Raw genomic sequence first — 22613 nt, 5'->3', positions numbered from 1 at the left:
CTATTTTTGGTGGGGAAGAGAGTGAAAGGGGAAAGGGTCAGGATTGAAGGGTTAAAACTTCATTTGTCATACCCCAAATCGATAATAAATTATAATATTCCCCAAAACTAAAAAAAAAATCCCCCAAATTAATAATAGCAGAAATACTGTGAATAAGACGATGAAAAATCTAAATAATTGTAAGAGAATTTTCTCCCAATGGTTTTTATTATGTGGATTGTGGATGGCGCCACCTTGAGGTTAGAATCTACAATGCATTTTTGCAACAGCGGAACCTTGCTTTACTGCAACCAATATAACGAGAGAACATGTTAGCAGGGGAACATTTTATTTATTGGCCTCTTAAGTCTGAAGGAGGATTCAAAAGAACAGTAAATAAGTAGCGAAGTCTGTATCCTGTATATAAGAAGAGCTTTTTCAGTTCCTCCTCCCCCCAAAAATAATAATGTAATCCCATCTGTAGTTGTCTTTTTGAATATTATATCCATGTATTTCTTCTTTTGTAACCAAATATGTATCCTTATAAATATTTATAGACCTTTGAAAATATAGACAGTACCTTGCAAATGTCTTCAACCCCCTTAAAAGGTCAACAGATCTTTTTCAGGTGCAAATTGGTGACTGTGTTTCATAATTATTTAATTTTATGTAACTATAGAATATATACATTTTTCAGTTTTCACACTGACCACAGTAGCACCACACAAAATACGTGGACATTTGTGCAGTTCACTTGTAAGCTTTGCTGTATAGACTGGGACAGAATAAGCAGAGGACGGGGGATCACAGCCATATAGATATTCTATGGCTCCCCTGCCATTCCCTGTAGTCTGGGGAAAGGGAAATATAATGTCAATATTTATTTCTATTTACTGTAAATATTTTCCCCGTCTTCTAACCCTCGGCTTTAACGTTTTTGTTTTCTTCTTGGCGTCAGAGGTGGAGTAAAGTCGGCTCTCACATCGAGCACATGGCATCGCACTTCTGTCTGGATACGGAAATCATCGGCGACACCGATGAAAACAACAGAGAGATCGTGATCAACCCGTGCGAGACCACCGCCATCAGCCAGCGCTGGGAAATGGTCCTACATGACTTCCACTGAGGGCAGTAAGACCATCGCACTGGAATAGAGGAAACCCTCGTGGCAAAGTCCATTGCCTGCAGTGACGCCAGCGCCGCTCCGCTGCAGTACGGAAAACCGGACAGGAAAGACGAAATTATTAAGGAGCAAAATCAGGAGCAAGAAAATGACAATGGAGACGCGGAAGGGGAAGAAAATGGCAACTCAAGGGTAGAATGTTTTGTTTTCCAGTAGAGGCCACTGAAGAACGGAGAAATGACGGCTGACATGTGAGGGGGACGCCATTATCATTCATTATCATCACATAAGGGATAGATAAAAGCACACGGGGGGGGGGGGGGGGTGAGAGAACAGGGTTAGATCCGCACTCATGCTTCACCACAAATGGGGGGGTCACATTACTGATCATCAGCCACATGGGAATTTGGGACTAATAGACGATGTTCAAATGAACCAACGATTCTCCAGTCATGAGGTGTAACATGAGCGGACACGTCTATCTGTGAATCTGTCTGTCTATCCTTCCTTCCTTCCTTTACGACCTCCCTTCTTCCCTTCCTCCGTTCCTTACCTCCCTCCTTCCCCATTCCTCTTTCCCTCACTTACTCCTTCCCTCCATCCCTTCCCTTCCTCCCTTACTACCTCTTTTCCTCCTTCCTTCCCTCTCTCCCTCCCTTCTTTCCCTCCTTCCTTCCCCTCCCTGTTTTCCTTCCCTCCCTTTCTTCCCTACCCCATCCTTTTTTCCCTCCCCTTTTTCCTTTTTTCCTTCCTCCCTTCCATTCTTCCCTCCTTCACTTCCTTTCTTTCTTCCCTCCCTCCCTTTATTTTATTTCTTCCTTCTTTCCTCCATCCCTCCCTTCCTTACTACCTCACTCCTTTTTTCCCTCCCTCTCTTCCATTCCTCCCTCACTCCCTTTCTTCCCTCCCTTCCTTCCTTCCTTCCTTTCTTCCTTCCTTCACTCTCTTCCTTACAACCTCCCTCCCTTACTACCTCCCTCCTTTTCTTCCTTATTATCTCCCTCTTTCCCCTCCCCCCTTCGTTTCTTCCCTCCCACTCTTCCATTCTTCCCTCTCTTCCTACCTTTCATCCCTCCTTCCCTTGCTTCCTTTCTCCCTTCCTTCCCTGCCTCCCTTCCTTTCATCCCTCACTTCCTTTCTTCCCTCCCTTCCCTTCTCCCCTTTCTTCCCTCCCTCCCTCCCTTCCTTCCTTTCTTCCCTCTCTTCCTTCCCTCCCTTCCTTCCTTCCCTCCCTTCCTTTCTCCCCTCTCTCCCTTGTTTTCTTTCTTCCCTCCCTTCCTTCCTTCCCTTCCTTCCTTTCTCCCCTCTCTCCCTTGCTTCCTTTCTTCCCTCCCTCCCTTTCTTCCCTTTCTTCCTTTCATCCCTTCCTTCCTTTCTTCCCTCCCTTCCTTCCTTCCATCCCTCCATCCATCCCTCCCTTCCTTCCCTCCCTCCATCCCTCCCAGCTTTGGATGTGACTGGAGTAGAATACATGCTACTGATGATAGCCCCAGCATCTTTATGTACTTGAAAACTTTCTTGCTGAACTGAAGGTGAATTTGCGTTTTAAGGTCTTTGGTCCTAAAAATCAGTTTTCCAGTTTGTATGGTTGTGAGCGGTGGGAGCAGAGCTCCTGACCTCACATATAATATATAGATATATTTTACTTGTATATGTATTAAACATAAAATAATTTATGAATTCTTTTGAAATTTGGCACAAAAAGAAAAGAAATAAAATTCGTTGGTATTTTGCTATTTCTGCATCTGCAGGAAATCCTGAAACGGCCGCATGGAAATAAAGAACTTACCAAAGTTTTACACAGAGGTTTTTGAAACCTCTTAAAGGTGACTCAGTCCCTGTGATACGGACCATCTTTCAGAAATAAAATCATTTTTAACATGGTCGAGTTCATGTCTTGTTCTTTATCCTGGTTGTCGCACATGGGCTGACAACCTGAAGTGCGTGGCCCGGAGACGTCCGTTTCTGGTGAGTAGGTGCTGAATGTGACGTCTACTTGTTACTTTACTATCACTGCGGTAGAACAAGCTGAATTATACATTCTGGTCAGTGCTAGATACAACAGCATTGTGTGCCCCGTATGGCGGCATTATTTGAGCTTTATGTGATAATATTATTTGAGCAGCGTGTTACAAACCTTTCTAATATTATTTGGGTTGGGTATAGTGGCGATATTTGTATATTGTTTAGGGTTCCATAATTTGGGCTGTTTATCTTTCTCGGCAGCGTATTATTCTGTGTACACAGGACTCGCGCTGCAGAGATCAATGGCAGCCTGCGTGCACTGAACGATCGGTTATATCTCAATTAGGGCGGCTCTGTAAATGGGCTACTAATGATTTAGTGCCCCAGGTCGGCCGAGGACTGTATTGAACACTTTTCAAACTCTTTAAGGAAAACGTATCTTAAAGTGACCAGAACATATATGGGTAAATAGCTGGATCTGTTTTGGACTGCTGTGCTGACGCACACACTGTCTGTAGTGTTTTTTCAGTGTTTTTATGGCTTTCATTCCTTGCCTCTATGACTAATCTGTGAGCTGTGACGTCTTCTCACTTTCCAGATTCATTACAAAGTGACCACTGTGTTCCCTGCCTCGGCTTTTATACAGACTATGATAATCCCTCCTGATTGGCTGTACCTTATGATGCGACAGTCATTATGGGGAAAGCTGTGTGGTTGCATCAGAGGTGATGTAAGCTTTCTTCTCTGCTAACTAATCTTCAGTTTTGTGTAAAATGACGGTGCATTTTTTGTGTTCATTTTTGGCAATTTGTGCAAATCAAATTGCAAACTGTTCCAATTCGTCGGGCTCCCAAATATTCAAAACAACTTCCCTTTCCAGATTGACCTTTTGCTGACTATTTCCAGTAGGAATCTGCTCTATTAATGCAGAATTCTCCGCTTTACTGTCACAGGATGGGGGGAAGCATTATCCCAGCTGAAGTGACAGATATCCATGCAGACACCATTTCTGCGATTCTGATTTCCATATGTGGATGGCTGACCGGAGAATGATTTCTGCACAATGACACATGCCACAATGAGGGAATGTTATTTTGTGACCTGTCTTCTCCAATGTCCTATGTAGAGTTGGATGGGTTTAGCAGATCACGCATCAGGTCAGCCATGTGTGTATTGTGTAGGCTGTTGACAATAATAATATAACTGCCAAAGACTCCTGTCTGCAGTGCTGCCACCAGAAATTTCAGGGCTTCATACTGGCAACATTTTCGGGAATGTGTCACATACATTTTTAAAAATGAACAATAATACCACATACAGGGACAAATACCGCCACACCATGACCAGACCACATATTACCACCACATAGTGACCGAATACTACTACATATAGGGGAAAAATACTATCATACCATGACCAGACCTCATATTACCACCATATAGTGACAGAATAATACCACATACAGGGGACAAATACCATCACACCATGACCAGACTACATAATGACCGAATAATACCACATACAGTGCAAGGAACAAATGCCATCACTTCTTGACCAGATCACATATTACCAACACATAATGACCGAATAATACCACATACAAGGAACAAATACCATCACACCATGGCCGGACCACATATTACCACCACGTAATGACCGAATACTACAATATTGATCATTAATAATAAAAAAAAACAACACAATACTAATATTACCATAAGTGACATTATACACAGGAGCTTTGTATATACTAAATAGTATATAGTGGAAGTATACAAGTAACACACTGACTCACCAATGACTTTATACACAGGAGCTCTGTATATAGTGTCAGTGTGCACATAATGATCACCAGTGACATTATACACATGAGCTCTGTATAGTGTACAGATAATACAGTGATCACCCATGATATACTGTACATAGGAGCTGTGTATAGTGTACAGGTAATAAAATGATCACCATTGACATACACAGGAGCTCTGTATATAGTGTCAGTTTACAGATAATAGATTGATCACAGTGACATTATACACAGCTCTGTATAATGTATAGTGTGCAGGCAATACAGTGATCACCAGTGACATAATACGCTGGAGCTCTGTATATAGTGTCAGTGTACAGGTAATACAGTGATCACCAGTGACATACACAGGAGTTCTATATATAGTATGCACTGTATAGTGAAAGTGTACAGGTAATACAGTGATCACCAATGAGATTACACACAGGAGCTCTATAGTGTCAGTGTACAGATAATGCAGTGATCACCCATGACATTATGCACAGGAGCGCTGTATATAGTGTACAAATACAATGATCACCCGTGACATACACAGGAGCTCTGTATATAGTGTATAGTGTACAGATAATACAGTGATCATCCGTGACTATACACAGGAGCTTTGTGTATAATGTATAGTGTACAGGTAAAATTATCACCATTGACATACACAGGAGCTCTGTATATAATGTATAGTGTACAGATAATACAGTGATCACCAGTGACATTATACACAGGAGCTCTATATAGTGTCATTGTACAGGTAATACAGTGATCACCAGTGACATACACAGGAGCTCTATATATAGTATACACTGTATAGTGCAAGTGTACAGGTAATACAGTGATCAATGGTGACATTATATACAGGAGCTCTGTATATAGTGTCAGTGTACAGGTAATACAGTGATCAACAGTGACATTATACACAGGAGCTCTGTATATAGTATATAGTGTACAGGTAATACAGTGATCACCAGTGACATACACAGGAGCTCTATATATAGTATACACTGTATAGTGCAAGTGTACAGGTAATACAGTGATCAATGGTGACATTATATACAGGAGCTCTGTATATAGTGTCAGTGTACAGGTAATACAGTGATCAACAGTGACATTATACACAGGAGCTCTATATATAGTATACAGTGTACAATATAGTGTATAGTAGGGTGCAAAGGAAAAATGAACTTTGCAAATTGGTAAGTCTTACCCCTCAAATTTGTTCCTTTTGGCATAATGATTCGCCATGTAAAATATGTTGACATTAAATTTAGATTTTCCACTTGCTCAAGGCATGTGAATTATCCCATTGAAAATTAAAGGGTTTAAAGGGAACCTGTCACCTGAATTTGGCGGGACCTTTTTTCGGTCGGATGGGCGGTGTTTTCGGGTGCTTTATTCACCCCTTCCTTTCCCGCTGGCTGCACGCTGGCCGCAATATTGGCTTGAAGTTGATTCACTGTCCTCCGTAGAACACGCCTGCGCAAGGCAATCTTGCCTTGCGCACGCGCAGTATGCTTTGCCCAACTGCGGGCAAAGCCGAAAAGCATTAGTGCGCATGCGCCGGTGCACTATGTCCCGGAAGTATTTTGGTGTGTTCCGGGACATAGTGCGCCGGCGCATGCTCACTAATGCTTTTCGGCTTTGCCCGCAGTTGGGCAAAGCATACTGCACGTGCGCAAGGCAAGATTGCCTTGCGCAGGCGTGTTCTACGGAGGACAGGGAATCAACTTGAAGCCAATATTGCGGCTAGCGTGCGCCCAGCGGGAAAGGAAGGGGTGAAGAAAACACCGCCCATCGGACCAAAAAAAGGTCCTGCCAAATTCAGGTGACAGGTTCCCTTTAAAAAGCAAATAAACACACATTTGGTATCGCCGCATTCAGAAACGCCCGATCTATCAAAATATAAAATCAATTAATCTGATCGGTAAACGGCATAACATATCATACATAACGCAGGATATCCATGACGATAAATACTAAACATTTAAAACTGCAATATGATGTGCCATTGAGCAACCAGTAAATGATAACTAATCTTAAAAAAATGAAAATTATAAAGTATCTCTGACCAAAAAGGAACAAAATTAGGAGGTAAGACATTCAAAAACTTGCTACTTAATTTTTACCATGCATTTCCTTGGCACCCTAGTGTATAGTGTACAATGATCACCCGTGACATTATACACAGGAGCTCTGTATATAATGTATAGTGTACAGGTAATACAGTGATCACCATTGACATTATACACTGGAGCTCTGTATATAGTGTCAGTGTACAGGTAATACAGTGATCACCAGTGACATTATACACAGGAGCTCCGTATATAATAAATAGTGTAAGTATACAAGTAACACACTGACTCACGAGTGGCGTCTCTAATTGAAGATATTCATCTTCGCCTTTCTTCTTCATCCAGCACAGAACTCCATCATTTCTTCCAGCTAGGTTTTATCTCTGCAGAAAATAACTGTTATCTAGAGCCCATTCTCTAATTTTTCCCCAACTTCTACACTACTCCAGATGAAGAAAAAAAACGACAGTTCCGCCCTGCACAGAGACAGGACCCCTCCCCCGCTGATAACAGTATTCTCAAAAATAAAATACATTACAGCCTTAATAATATCCCTTAATTAGCCCCTACAGTAATAATGTAAGACATCCTGGCCCCATGTGTCTCCATCCTGCTCCCATATGTCCTCCCAACATGTCCCCATGGGTTCCTATCCTGCTTCCCTATGTTCTCCCATTCTGCCCCAATATGTCCTTCCATTCTGGCCCCATATGTCTCCATCCTGCCGCTCATATGTCATCCCATCCTGGCCCCATATGTCTCCATGCAGCCGCCCATGTCTCCGTCCTTCCCCGTCATATGCCTCCATCCTGCCCCCATATACCTCCATCCTGTCCCCCATATGTCTCCATCCTACTCACCACCACCAGGTCCCATATGCCGATAAGGGCAGCAATGCCCTGATGGTAGCCCTGCCTGTCTTGGTATCAGACTAATCATGATTTTGTATCTACAGGTGTCAGCGTTACTTTTCCTCTTGGCTCTATGTATCCTGAGATGTGCGGCGCCGGTGCTAGATTACCAGCTGTGAAATAAAAAAAGCATAATTTGGGAGTGTTGGCAGCTGTTTATGCCACATGTCTGTATGTGGCCACCTAGTGGTTGTGATATGATTTGCATCCTGTCAAGGGTAGGCATTGTCCAAAGTGGAAACTTTTAGGAAGAACCATGGACAATGCATACAAAATAAAACTTTAAAAAAATCCAACCGCAAAAGTTCTTAAAACAAAACAGAAAGAAAAAGCTTTATTTTTATTGCTGCTGGAAAATCACTTGTGTTAGCTGGGGAATCTTTAGAGATGAGTTAACCATGGGTCCTAGAGGAAAAACATATAAGTGCAATTTCTCATGTCTTCAGTAACCTGTTCCCACCAATTTTTGTTTTTCCCTCCTTGTCTTCAAAGATCTTTCTTTTTTTTTCCCATTGAAATTAAATGACCTGGTGACTTTACTCTGCAGATTACTTTGATTACGGTTATACCAGTTTTATATTATTATGTTATGTTATACTAAAGAAAACAAAAAAATACAACACAAATTAGATAAAATTTTAATACCCATAAGATTTTTATTTTTCAATTGATGCCGCTATCTGAGAGTGGCAGGTTTTTTTTGGTACTCTAGAGCAGGGACATATTTAGAGGGTGGCAGACAGGGCATTTGCCCATGGTGCAGCCAGCAGGTGGGCACCATTGGGTCACCTCACTCTGTGGTCCTTGGTGCCTTCTAGACAGCTGCATTTTGATGGTGGTTCTAGTGTTGCATTCCAGAACAGGTGCTGCTGTATTTCTGTATTAGTCGAGGTTCTAGTGCTATATTTCTGTACTAATGGGGGTTCTGGTGATGTATTTCTGTACTGATGATGCTTCTGATGCTGTATTTCTGTACTGATGGTGGTTCTGGTGCTGTATTTCTCTACTGATGATGGTTCTGGTGAAGTATTTCTGTACTGATCATTGTTCTAGTACTGTATTTCTGTACTAAATTGGGTTCTGGTGCTATATTTCTTTACTGACGGTGGTTCTGGTGCTGTATTTCTGTAATAATGGGGGTTCTGGTGCTATATTTCTTTACTGATGGTGGTTCTAGTACTGTATTTCTTTACTGATGGTGGTTCTGCAGCTGCATTTGTGTACTGATAGTGGTTCTGGTGATGTATTCATGTACTGATAGTAACTGAAGACCTCTAAATCCTCACAAAGTGCATACTGCCCACTATCAGGATTCTCCAGTGGCGAAAGATACAGTTCATTTAACTAAAAGTATGCGATTTGTATGCATGCAGTCTTGTGCCAACTAGACATGCGCTGCCTCTATCAATTACGTTGAATTGAGCGAAGCCACCCAATGTCCAGATGAATTAAAGCGGGAATTATGCAAATCTTATAGTTGCAGTCACATGACTTCCCGCTCCCGGCACAGGAGAATTTTGACAGCGTATAGTGTGCAAGCTGTGTTGATTCAGAAGTCTGCAGTCACATAATGACTACTATAGGAGGGTGTGTAAAACTGAATTCTTGCCCCCAATGCTGGAAAACCTCGATCTGCCTCTGCTCTGTGGCGATTAAATCTCTTTTTATTCCATATTTTTGGTTTGTGTTAAGATGACAAAATAGAAATTCTGGCATTTAATTTGTTTTTATGTCATTCATTGTATGTGGTATTAATCCACTCCTTCAATAGTTTGGATTGTGTGTATGTGGGGATACCAAATGTGTTCATTGTTTAGGGTATGTGCACACGGAGTTATTTTGCTGAATTTCTGTAGCAAAAACTAAGTGAAAACCCCGAGTTTTTAAGGAATTTTGAGGAGGATTTGAACAGTTTTTGTTCAGTTTCTGCTCCAAAAACTCCTTCAAAAACTCAGTGCGCACAAAGCCATAGATTATTTTTTTTTTTATAAAGGAGGGTGATTTAAATGTCGACATTTTCTGTAATTTATACACTTTTTTATATTTGTTTTTCTTATGTTTTAATTCGCTTTCTATTTAATTCCCGTTCTGGTGGGTCTTGGGGCATTTTTTAGGCTGTGATCACGTTGCAGTGGCCGACGGATGAGCTTTTTAGCTGACGTGGTAGGTATTAGGCTGGGGTCACACATGCGTGTTTTACGGACGTAAGAGCGCAGAAACTACGTCCGTAAAACTCGCATTACATACGGCACAATTATTCTCAATGGGGCTGCTCCTATCAGCCGTATATTACGGTTCAGTATTATATGGCTTTCTACGGCCGTACAAAATCGCAGCATGCTGCGTTTGTCAGCGTATTGCGCAAAAAAATCGCCAATGAAAGTCTATGGGGGCGAGAAAAATACGGATTCCACACGGACCAGCAGTGTGACTTGCGAGAAATACGCAGCGGTGTTAGTGAAAAGTCGGTAATTCAATTGCCGGCTTTTCATTTCTCCTGCACAAACCCGACATGATAACATGATATGAGACATGGTTTACATACAGTAAACCATCTCATATCCCGATTTTTTTTGCATATTCCACACTACTAATGTTAGTAGTGTGTATGTGCAAAATTTCAGCGCTGTAGCTGCTAAATTAAAGGGTTAAATGGCGGAAAAAATTGGCGTGGGCTCCCGCGCAATTTTCTCCGCCAGAGTGGTAAAGCCAGTGACTGAGGGCAGATATTAATAGCCAGGAGAGGGTCCATGGTTATTGGCCCCCCCCTGGCTACAAACATCTGCCCCCAGCCACCCCAGAAAAGGCACATCTGGAAGATGCGCCTATTCTGGCACTTGGCCACTCTCTTCCCACTCCCTGTAGCGGTGGGATATGGGGTAATGAAGGGTTAATGCCACCTTGCTATTGTAAGGTGACATTAAGCCAGATTAATAATGGAGAGGCGTCAATTATGTCACCTATCCATTATTAATCCAATTGTATGAAAGGGTTAAAAAACACACACACACGATTTAAAAGTATTTTAATGAAATAAACACAGCGGTTGTTTTAATAATTTATTGCTCTCTCAATCCATTTGCAGGCCCTCGCTTGGCAAAATAATAAACGCACAAGATACATACCCTCAGCTGAACCGTCACGTCCCACGAGGTAATCCATCTTAAGAGGTTAAAATATTTTACAGGCAGGAGCCCTGCAAATGCAGCTGTGCTCCGTGCCTGTAATCCCCGGCGAATGAATGAAATGTAGGTCATTGACCTACATTTCCTTCAGTCGCGGTGATGCGCCCCCTGGTGGATGTCCTCATATGACCTGGAGCGTGGGAAAAAGTTCCCAGGCTGCAGTTCATGAGAACATCCAGCAGGGGCGCATCACCGCGACTGAATGTAAGTATAGATCACTCTGCTTTCCTTTCAGCACCCGGGGATTACAGGCACGAGCGAGTGGTTTATCGCAGCTCGTGCCTGTAATATTAGTTAACCCCTTCAGATGGATTACATCGTGGGACGTGATCGGACATCAGAAGGTATGTATCTTGTGCGTTTATTATTTTGCCAAGCGAGGGTGTTGCTGATGGATTGAGAGAGCAATAAATTATTAAAACAACCGCTGTGTTTATTTCATTAAAATACTTTTTAATAATGTGTGTGTGTTTTTTAACCCTTTCATACAATTGGATTAATAATGGATAGGTGTCATAATTGACGCCTCTCCATTATTAATCTGGCTTAATGTCACCTTACAATAGCAAGGTGGCATTAACCCTTCATTACCCCATATCCCACCGCTACAGGGAGTGGGAAGAGAGTGGCCAAGTGCCAGAATAGGCGCATCTTCCAGATGTGCCTTTTCTGGGGTGGCTGGGGGCAGATGTTTTTAGCCACGGGGGGGCCAATAACCATGGACCCTCTCCTGGCTATTAATATCTGCCCTCAGTCACGGGCTTTACCACTCTGGCGGAGAAAATTGCGCGGGAGCCCACGCCAATTTTTTCCGCCATTTAACCCTTTATTTTAGCAGCTACAGCGCCCACATTTTGCACATACACACTACTAACATTAGTAATGTGGAATATGCAAAAAAAAGGGGGATATGAGATGGTTTACTGTATGTAATCATGTCTCATATCCTGTCGGGTTTAGGCAGGAGAAATGAAAAGCCGGCAATTGAATTACCGACTTTTCACAGATATCGCGCTGAATGAAATCTAAATACAGAATATATATATGTGTCTCAATGACATATATATATATATATACTGTATATATGTTTTCCCGAACATTTGAGCACATAAATCCATTAGATGTCGATGTTGCAAGCCTGCGCGAAAATCTCGCAGTACGGATGCCATACGGATTACATACGGAGGATGCCATGCGCAAAATACGCTGACACACCCTGACTACGGATCAATATTTTGGGAACATTTTTCCGTATTACGGCCGTAGTACGGACGTATAATACGTGGCGTATTGTCTTACGCCAAGTGTGACCCCAGCCTTAATGTGGCATCTGGGGGTAAAATATCACAATTATCTTCGATCCTGGCAGATGCAGATTTTACAATAAACCACAACAGGCCCCTGCCCTCCCTATATATGTACACCCCCACCATGAATGTGACATGTCAGGAGGGGTAAAGCTTCATTAACTAAAAGATATTACAATTCTACAAAGCAAAACTTTCAACAACAAAAAAGAATTTGGAAACAGAAATACTATTTTCTTCTTCCATAGCGGGTCACTTCTCAGAATACAAAGACTTCTCACTACCAGAATAATTCTGGATATCATTGTCTTTATCTCAACTTCATCGTGCAGAACACAGATAGTAAAAATGAAAGAGAAGGAAATTAAATCCCTTCAAATTCCCTTCAGCGACTCAGAATGTAAAGTTGTCAGCGGCTAATTGTGTCGAGTTTAATTTATGTATTATCTTCTTTTATCCCAATCTCACATGCAAAGAATCCAAACACTTCCTACATCAGGGATTAATGATTGCCTCGTTTATAATATAAAGACGTCTTCACTTATTATTCTTCTCCTTCAAACGGTTTATTGTATAGAACTGCAAATATAGATCAGACAAACGGGAACTCAACTGTTCATGTCAATATTCTTATACCTGGGAGCAGTCTACGTATTATAGTAGTTATATTCTTGTACATAGGAGCAGTATTATAGTAGTTATATTCTTGTACATAGGAGCAGTATTATAGTAGTTATATTCTTGTACATAGGAGCAGTATTATAGTAGTTATATTCTTGTACATAGGGGCAGTATTATAGTAGTTATATTCTTGTACATAGGAGCAGTATTATAGTAGTTATATTCTTGTACATAGCGGCAGTATTATAGTAGTTATATTCTTGCACATAGGAACAGTATTATAGTAGTTATATTCTTGTACATAGGAGCAGTATTATAGTAGTTATATTCTTGTACATATTGGCAGTATTATAGTAGTTATATTCTTGCACATAGGAACAGTATTATAGTAGTTATATTCTTGTACATAGGAGCAGTATTATAGTAGTTATATTCTTGTACATAGGAGCAGTATTATAGTAGCTATATTCTTGTACATAGGAGCAGTATTATAGTAGTTATATTCTTGTACATAGGAGCAGTATTATAGTAGTTATATTCTTGTACATAGGAGAAGTATTATAGTAGTTATATTCTTGTACATAGGAGCAGTATTATAGTAGTTATATTCTTGTACATAGGAGCAGTATTATAGTAGTTATATTCTTGTACATAGGATCAGTATTATAGTAGTTATATTATTGTACATAGGAGCAGTATTATAGTAGTTATATTCTTGCACATAGGAGCAGTATTATAGTAGTTATATTCTTGTACATAGGAGCAGTATTATAGTAGTTATATTCTTGTACATAGGAGCAGTATTATAGTAGTTATATTCTTGTACATAGGGGCAGTATTATAGTAGTTATATTCTTGTACATAGGGGCAGTATTATAGTAGTTATATTCTTGTACATAGGGGCAGTATTATAGTAGTTATATTCTTGTACATAGGGGCAGTATTATAGTAGTTATAGTCTTGTACATAGGAGCAGTATTATAGTAGTTATATTCTTGTACATAGGAGCAGTATTATAGCAGTTATATTCTTGTACATAGGGGCAGTATTATAGTAGTTATATTCTTGTACATAGGAGCAGTATTATAGTAGTTATATTCTTGTACATAGGGGCAGTATTATAGTAGTTATATTCTTGTACATAGGGGCAGTATTATAGTAGTTATATTCTTGTACATAGGGGCAGTATTATAGTAGTTATATTCTTGTACATAGGGGCAGTATTATAGTAGTTATATTCTTGTACATAGGGGCAGTATTATAGTAGTTATATTCTTGTACATAGGGGCAGTATTATAGTAGTTATATTCTTGTACATAGGAGCAGTATTATAGTAGTTATATTCTTGCACATAGGAGCAGTATTATAGTAGTTATATTCTTGTACATAGGAGCAGTATTATAGTAGTTATATTCTTGTACATAGGAGCAGTATTATAGTAGTTATATTCTTGTACATAGGGGCAGTATTATAGTAGTTATATTCTTGTACGTAGGAGCAGTATTATAGTAGTTATATTCTTGCACATAGGAGCAGTATTATAGTAGTTATATTCTTGTACATAGGAGCAGTATTATAGTAGTTATATTCTTGTACATAGGGGCAGTATTATAGTAGTTATATTCTTGTACATAGGAGCAGTATTATAGTAGTTATATTCTTGCACATAGGAGCAGTATTATAGTAGTTATATTCTTGCACATAGGAGCAGTATTATAGTAGTTATATTCATGCACATAGGGGCAGTATTATAGTAGTTATATTCTTGTACATAGGGGCAGTATTATAGTAGTTATATTCTTGTACATAGGGGCAGTATTATAGTAGTTATATTCTTGTACATAGGAGCAGTATTATAGTAGTTATATTCTTGCACATAGGAGCAGTATTATAGTAGTTATATTCTTGTACATAGGGGCAGTATTATAGTAGTTATATTCTTGTACATAGGGGCAGTATTATAGTAGTTATATTCTTGTACATAGGGGCAGTATTATAGTAGTTATATTCTTGTACATAGGGGCAGTATTATAGTAGTTATATTCTTGTACATAGGGGCAGTATTATAGTAGTTATAGTCTTGTACATAGGAGCAGTATTATAGTAGTTATACTCTTGTACATAGGAGCAGTATTATAGTAGTTATATTCTTGTACATAGGGGCAGTATTATAGTAGTTATATTCTTGTACATAAGGGCAGTATTATAGTAGTTATATTCTTGTACATAGGGGCAGTATTATAGTAGTTATATTCTTGTACATAGGGGCAGTATTATAGTAGTTATATTCTTGTACATAGGGGCAGTATTATAGTAGTTATAGTCTTGTACATAGGAGCAGTATTATAGTAGTTATATTCTTGTACATAGGGGCAGTATTATAGTAGTTATATTCTTGTACATAGGGGCAGTATTATAGTAGTTATATTCTGGTACATAGGGGCAGTATTATAGTAGTTATATTCTTGTACATAGGAGCAGTATTATAGTAGTTATATTCTTGCACATAGGAGCAGTATTATAGTAGTTATATTCTTGTACATAGGAGCAGTATTATAGTAGTTATATTCTTGCACATAGGAGCAGTATTATAGTAGTTATATTCTTGTACATAGGAGCAGTATTATAGTAGTTATATTCTTGTACATAGGGGCAGTATTATAGTAGTTATATTCTTGCACATAGGAGCAGTATTATAGTAGTTATATTCTTGCACATAGGAGCAGTATTATAGTAGTTATATTCTTGTACATAGGGGCAGTATTATAGTAGTTATATTCTTGTACATAGGGGCAGTATTATAGTAGTTATATTCTTGTACATAGGGGCAGTATTATAGTAGTTATATTCTTGTACATAGGGGCAGTATTATAGTAGTTATAGTCTTGTACATAGGATCAGTATTATAGTAGTTATATTCTTGTACATAGGAGCAGTATTATAGTAGTTATATTCTTGTACATAGGGGCAGTATTATAGTAGTTATATTCTTGTACATAGGGGCAGTATTATAGTAGTTATATTCTTGTACATAGGGGCAGTATTATAGTAGTTATATTCTTGTACATAGGAGCAGTATTATAGTAGTTATATTCTTGTACATAGGGGCAGTATTATAGTAGTTATATTGTTGTACATAGGGGCAGTATTATAGTAGTTATAGTCTTGTACATAGGAGCAGTATTATAGTAGTTATATTCTTGTACATAGGGGCAGTATTATCGTAGTTATATTCTTGTACATAGGAGCAGTATTATAGTAGTTATATTCTTGTACATAGGGGCAGTATTATAGTAGTTATATTCTTGTACATAGGAGCAGTATTATAGTAGTTATAGTCTTGCACATAGGAGCACTATTATAGTAGTTATATTCTTGTACATAGGAGCAGTATTATAGTAGTTATATTCTTGTACATAGGAGCAGTATTATAGTAGTTATATTCTTGTACATAGGGGCAGTATTATAGTAGTTATATTCTTGTATATAGGAGCAGTATTATAGTAGTTATATTCTTGTACATAGGAGCAGTATTATAGTAGTTATATTCTTGTACATAGGAGCAGTATTATAGTAGTTATATTCTTGTACATAGGGGCAGTATTATAGTAGTTATATTCTTGTACATAGGGGCAGTATTATAGTAGTTATATTCCTGTACATAGGGGCAGTATTATAGTAGTTATATTCCTGTACATAGGGGCAGTATTATAGTAGTTATATTCTTGTACGTAAGAGCAGTATTATAGTAGTTATATTCTTGTACATAGAAGCAGTATTATAGTAGTTATATTCTTGTATATAGGAGCAGTATTATAGTAGTTATATTCTTGTACATAGGAGCAGTATTATAGTAGTTATATTCTTGTACATAGGGGCAGTATTATAGTAGTTATATTCTTGTACATAGGGGCAGTATTATAGTAGTTATATTCCTGTACATAGGGGCAGTATTATAGTAGTTATATTCTTGTACATAGGGGCAGTATTATAGTAGTTATATTCTTGTACATAGGAGCAGTATTATAGTAGTTATATTCTTGTACATAGGAGCAGTATTATAGTAGTTATATTCCTGTACATAGGGGCAGTATTATAGTAGTTATATTCCTGTACATAGGGGCAGTATTATAGTAGTTATATTCCTGTACATAGGGGCAGTATTATAGTAGTTATATTCCTGTACATAGGAGCAGTATTATAGTAGTTATATTCTTGTACATAGGGGCAGTATTATCGTAGTTATATTCTTGTACATAGGAGCAGTATTATAGTAGTTATATTCTTGTACATAGGGGCAGTATTATAGTAGTTATATTCTTGTACATAGGAGCAGTATTATAGTAGTTATAGTCTTGCACATAGGAGCAGTATTATAGTAGTTATATTCTTGTACATAGGAGCAGTATTATAGTAGTTATATTCTTGTACATAGGAGCAGTATTATAGTAGTTATATTCTTGTACATAGGGGCAGTATTATAGTAGTTATATTCTTGTACATAGGGGCAGTATTATAGTAGTTATATTCTTGTACATAGGGGCAGTATTATAGTAGTTATATTCTTGTACATAGAAGCAGTATTATAGTAGTTATATTCTTGTATATAGGAGCAGTATTATAGTAGTTATATTCTTGTACATAGGAGCAGTATTATAGTAGTTATATTCTTGTACATAGGAGCAGTATTATAGTAGTTATATTCTTGTACATAGGGGCAGTATTATAGTAGTTATATTCTTGTACATAGGGGCAGTATTATAGTAGTTATATTCCTGTACATAGGGGCAGTATTATAGTAGTTATATTCCTGTACATAGGGGCAGTATTATAGTAGTTATATTCTTGTACGTAAGAGCAGTATTATAGTAGTTATATTCTTGTACATAGAAGCAGTATTATAGTAGTTATATTCTTGTATATAGGAGCAGTATTATAGTAGTTATATTCTTGTACATAGGAGCAGTATTATAGTAGTTATATTCTTGTACATAGGGGCAGTATTATAGTAGTTATATTCTTGTACATAGGGGCAGTATTATAGTAGTTATATTCCTGTACATAGGGGCAGTATTATAGTAGTTATATTCTTGTACATAGGGGCAGTATTATAGTAGTTATATTCTTGTACATAGGAGCAGTATTATAGTAGTTATATTCTTGTACATAGGAGCAGTATTATAGTAGTTATATTCCTGTACATAGGGGCAGTATTATAGTAGTTATATTCCTGTACAGAGGGGCAGTATTATAGTAGTTATATTCCTGTACATAGGGGCAGTATTATAGTAGTTATATTCCTGTACATAGGAGCAGTATTATAGTAGATATATTCTTGTACATGGGCAGTATTATAGTAGTTATATTCTTGTATATAGGAGCAGTATTATAGTAGTTATATTCTTGTACATAGGGGCAGTATTATAGTAGTTATATTCTTGTACATAGGGGCAGTATTATAGTAGTTATAGTCTTGTACATAGGGGCAGTATTATAGTAGTTATATTCTTGTACATAGGAGCAGTATTATAGTAGTTATATTCTTGTACATAGGAGCAGTATTATAGTAGTTATATTCTTGTACATGGGGCAGTATTATAGTAGTTATATTCTTGTACATAGGAGCAGTATTATAGTAGTTATATTCTTGCACATAGGAGCAGTATTATAGTAGTTATATTCTTGTACATAGGAGCAGTATTATAGTAGTTATATTCTTGTACATAGGGGCAGTATTATAGTAGTTATATTCTTGCACCTAGGAGCTGTATTATAGTAGTTATATTCTTGCACATAGGAGCAGTATTATAGTAGTTATATTCTTGTACATAGGGGCAGTATTATAGTAGTTATATTCTTGTACATAGGGGCAGTATTATAGTAGTTATATTCTTGTACATAGGGGCAGTATTATAGTAGTTATATTCTTGTACATAAGGGCAGTATTATAGTAGTTATAGTCTTGTACATAGGATCAGTATTATAGTAGTTATATTCTTGTACATAGGAGCAGTATTATAGTAGTTATATTCTTGTACATAGGGGCAGTATTATAGTAATTATATTCTTGTACATAGGGGCAGTATTATAGTAGTTATATTCTTGTACATAGGGGCAGTATTATAGTAGTTATATTCTTGTACATAGGAGCAGTATTATAGTAGTTATATTCTTGTACATAGGGGCAGTATTATAGTAGTTATATTGTTGTACATAGGGGCAGTATTATAGTAGTTATAGTCTTGTACATAGGAGCAGTATTATAGTAGTTATATTCTTGTACATAGGGGCAGTATTATCGTAGTTATATTCTTGTACATAGGAGCAGTATTATAGTAGTTATATTCTTGTACATAGGGGCAGTATTATAGTAGTTATATTCTTGTACATAGGAGCAGTATTATAGTAGTTATAGTCTTGCACATAGGAGCAGTATTATAGTAGTTATATTCTTGTACATAGGAGCAGTATTATAGTAGTTATATTCTTGTACATAGGAGCAGTATTATAGTAGTTATATTCTTGTACATAGGGGCAGTATTATAGTAGTTATATTCTTGTACATAGGGGCAGTATTATAGTAGTTATATTCTTGTACATAGGGGCAGTATTATAGTAGTTATATTCTTGTACATAGAAGCAGTATTATAGTGGTTATATTCTTGTATATAGGAGCAGTATTATAGTAGTTATATTCTTGTACATAGGAGCAGTATTATAGTAGTTATATTCTTGTACATAGGAGCAGTATTATAGTAGTTATATTCTTGTACATAGGGGCAGTATTATAGTAGTTATATTCTTGTACATAGGGGCAGTATTATAGTAGTTATATTCCTGTACATAGGGGCAGTATTATAGTAGTTATATTCCTGTACATAGGGGCAGTATTATAGTAGTTATATTCTTGTACGTAAGAGCAGTATTATAGTAGTTATATTCTTGTACATAGAAGCAGTATTATAGTAGTTATATTCTTGTATATAGGAGCAGTATTATAGTAGTTATATTCTTGTACATAGGAGCAGTATTATAGTAGTTATATTCTTGTACATAGGGGCAGTATTATAGTAGTTATATTCTTGTACATAGGGGCAGTATTATAGTAGTTATATTCCTGTACATAGGGGCAGTATTATAGTAGTTATATTCTTGTACATAGGGGCAGTATTATAGTAGTTATATTCTTGTACATAGGAGCAGTATTATAGTAGTTATATTCCTGTACATAGGGGCAGTATTATAGTAGTTATATTCCTGTACATAGGGGCAGTATTATAGTAGTTATATTCCTGTACATAGGGGCAGTATTATAGTAGTTATATTCCTGTACATAGGAGCAGTATTATAGTAGATATATTCTTGTACATGGGCAGTATTATAGTAGTTATATTCTTGTATATAGGAGCAGTATTATAGTAGTTATATTCTTGTATATAGGAGCAGTATTATAGTAGTTATATTCTTGTACATAGGGCCAGTATTATAGTAGTTATATTCTTGTACATAGGAGCAGTATTATAGTAGTTATATTCTTGTACATGGGCAGTATTATAGTAGTTATATTCTTGTATATAGGAGCAGTATTATAGTAGTTATATTCTTGTACATAGGAGCAGTATTATAGTAGTTATATTCTTGTACATAGGGGCAGTATTATAGTAGTTATATTCTTGTACAGTATTATAGTAGTTATATTCCTCTACATAGGAGCAGTATTATAGTAGATATATTCTTGTACATGGGCAGTATTATAGTAGTTATATTCTTGTACATAGGGCCAGTATTATAGTAGTTATATTCTTGTACATAGGAGCAGTATTATAGTAGTTATATTCTTGTACATAGGGGCAGTATTATAGTAGTTATATTCTTGTACATAGGGGCAGTATTATAGTAGTTATATTCTTGTACATAGGGGCAGTATTATAGTAGTTATATTCTTGTACATAGGAGCAGTATTATAGTAGTTATATTATTGTACATAGGAGCAGTATTATAGTAGTTATATTCTTGTACATAGGGCAGTGTTATAATAGTTATATTCTTGTACATGGGGGCAGTATTATAGTAGTTATATTCTTGTACATAGGGGCAGTATTATAGTAGTTATATTCTTGTATATAGGAGCAGTATTATAGTGGTTATATTGATGTACGTAGGGGCAGTATTATAGTGGTTATATTCTTGTACATAGGAGGCAGTATTATAGTAGTTATATTCTTGTACATAGGGGCAGTATTATAGTAGTTATATTCTTGTACATAGAGGACAGTATTATAGTAGTTATATTCTTGTACATAGAGGACCGTATTATAGTAGTTATATTCTTGTGCATAGGGGCAGTATTATAGTAGTTATATTCTTGTACATAGAGGACAGTATTATAGTAGTTATATTCTTGTGCATAGAGGACAGTATTATGGTAGTTATGTTCTTGTACATAGGAGCAGTATCATAATAGTTATATTCTTATACATAGGGGGCAGTATTATAGTAGGGCTTTTTGCATTATAATTTAGTGTGATATTTTCTTTTTGTTATTAAATGTGTAAAAAAATAGAAATATGAAAGGATCTTCAGCATCGTTGTTATCTTGGTGTATTTAACATTGTTTGTATCCCTGGTTCTACAGATGCATGCTTTTCCAGTCATGACCACTAGATGGCGGAGTAACGCCAGCCGTGCCCCTCTATAGAGCCTCATTTGCAGTGGATGCATTTTACTTTCCATTATAAAGGAAGCCAGAGAGGAAATGACATTAACTTCAGTAAACTGCTACATTACAAGGACATTACCAGATATCGCAGATATCTCTGATAGTTTGTTTAATCAATACTTTGTTCCACCACATAAAATCACACACTGTCTGTCACATAACCCTGGTACAATCCAAGTCCTGTCTGCATTTACTGTACTCATATCAACCAAGCGGAAAATCAAAAAAGAAATGTAATTTTTTTTAAAATAACAAACATATAAAAATAAGAATCCATATTATGTGTTATATTTTTGCACGTGGCGAAATGATAGTAATTTTAGTTTTGTAGTGGATTCACAATATGCAGAGCATTGCAGCTATGATAGAAAGTCATTAGAGCAGGCAGAGCATCACAGCGATGATAGAAAGGCATTAGAGCAGGCAGAGCATCACAGCGATGATAGAAAGTCATTAGAGCATGCAGATCATCGCAGCTATGATAGAAAGGCATTAGAGCACACAGATCATCGCAGCTATGATAGAAAGGCATTAGAGCAGGCAGAGCATCGCAGCTATGATAGAAAGGCATTAGAGCATGCAGATCATCGCAGCTATGATAGAAAGGCATTAGAGCAGGCAGAGCATCGCAGCTATGATAGAAAGGCATTAGAGCATGCAGATCATCGCAGCTATGATAGAAAGGCATTAGAGCAGGCAGAGCATCGCAGCTATGATAGAAAGGCATTAGAGCGGGCAGAGCATCGCAGCTATGATAGAAAGGCATTAGAGCGGGCAGAGCATCGCAGCTATGATAGAAAGGCATTAGAGCGGGCAGAGCATCGCAGCTATGATAGAAAGGCAGAGCACGCAGAGCATCGCAGCTGAGATAGGCATTAGAGCATGCAGATCATCGCAGCTATGATAGAAAGGCATTAGAGCACACAGATCATCGCAGCT

The 22613-nt window shown here is 37.6% G+C and overlaps 1 protein-coding gene across 1 annotated transcript in view; it reads left to right on the top strand.

Annotated features, from left to right (window-relative positions):
• The window catches only part of GALNT14 (polypeptide N-acetylgalactosaminyltransferase 14), a 460225-nt gene extending 457240 nt beyond the window's left edge, over positions 1–2985 (top strand). The window contains exon 15 of the mRNA XM_077282130.1: positions 938–2985. Coding sequence (XP_077138245.1) covers positions 938–1105 — 168 coding nt within the window. The 3' untranslated portion in view covers positions 1106–2985. The remainder of the gene's footprint in view (positions 1–937) is intronic.
• The last annotated feature ends 19628 nt before the right edge of the window (positions 2986–22613 follow it).

The sequence above is a fragment of the Ranitomeya variabilis genome, chromosome 2 (assembly GCF_051348905.1).
Source record: "Ranitomeya variabilis isolate aRanVar5 chromosome 2, aRanVar5.hap1, whole genome shotgun sequence".
Classification (NCBI taxonomy): domain Eukaryota; kingdom Metazoa; phylum Chordata; class Amphibia; order Anura; family Dendrobatidae; genus Ranitomeya; species Ranitomeya variabilis.
Note: the sequence above shows the minus strand (reverse complement) of the source record. Positions and strands in the feature narration are given on the sequence as shown.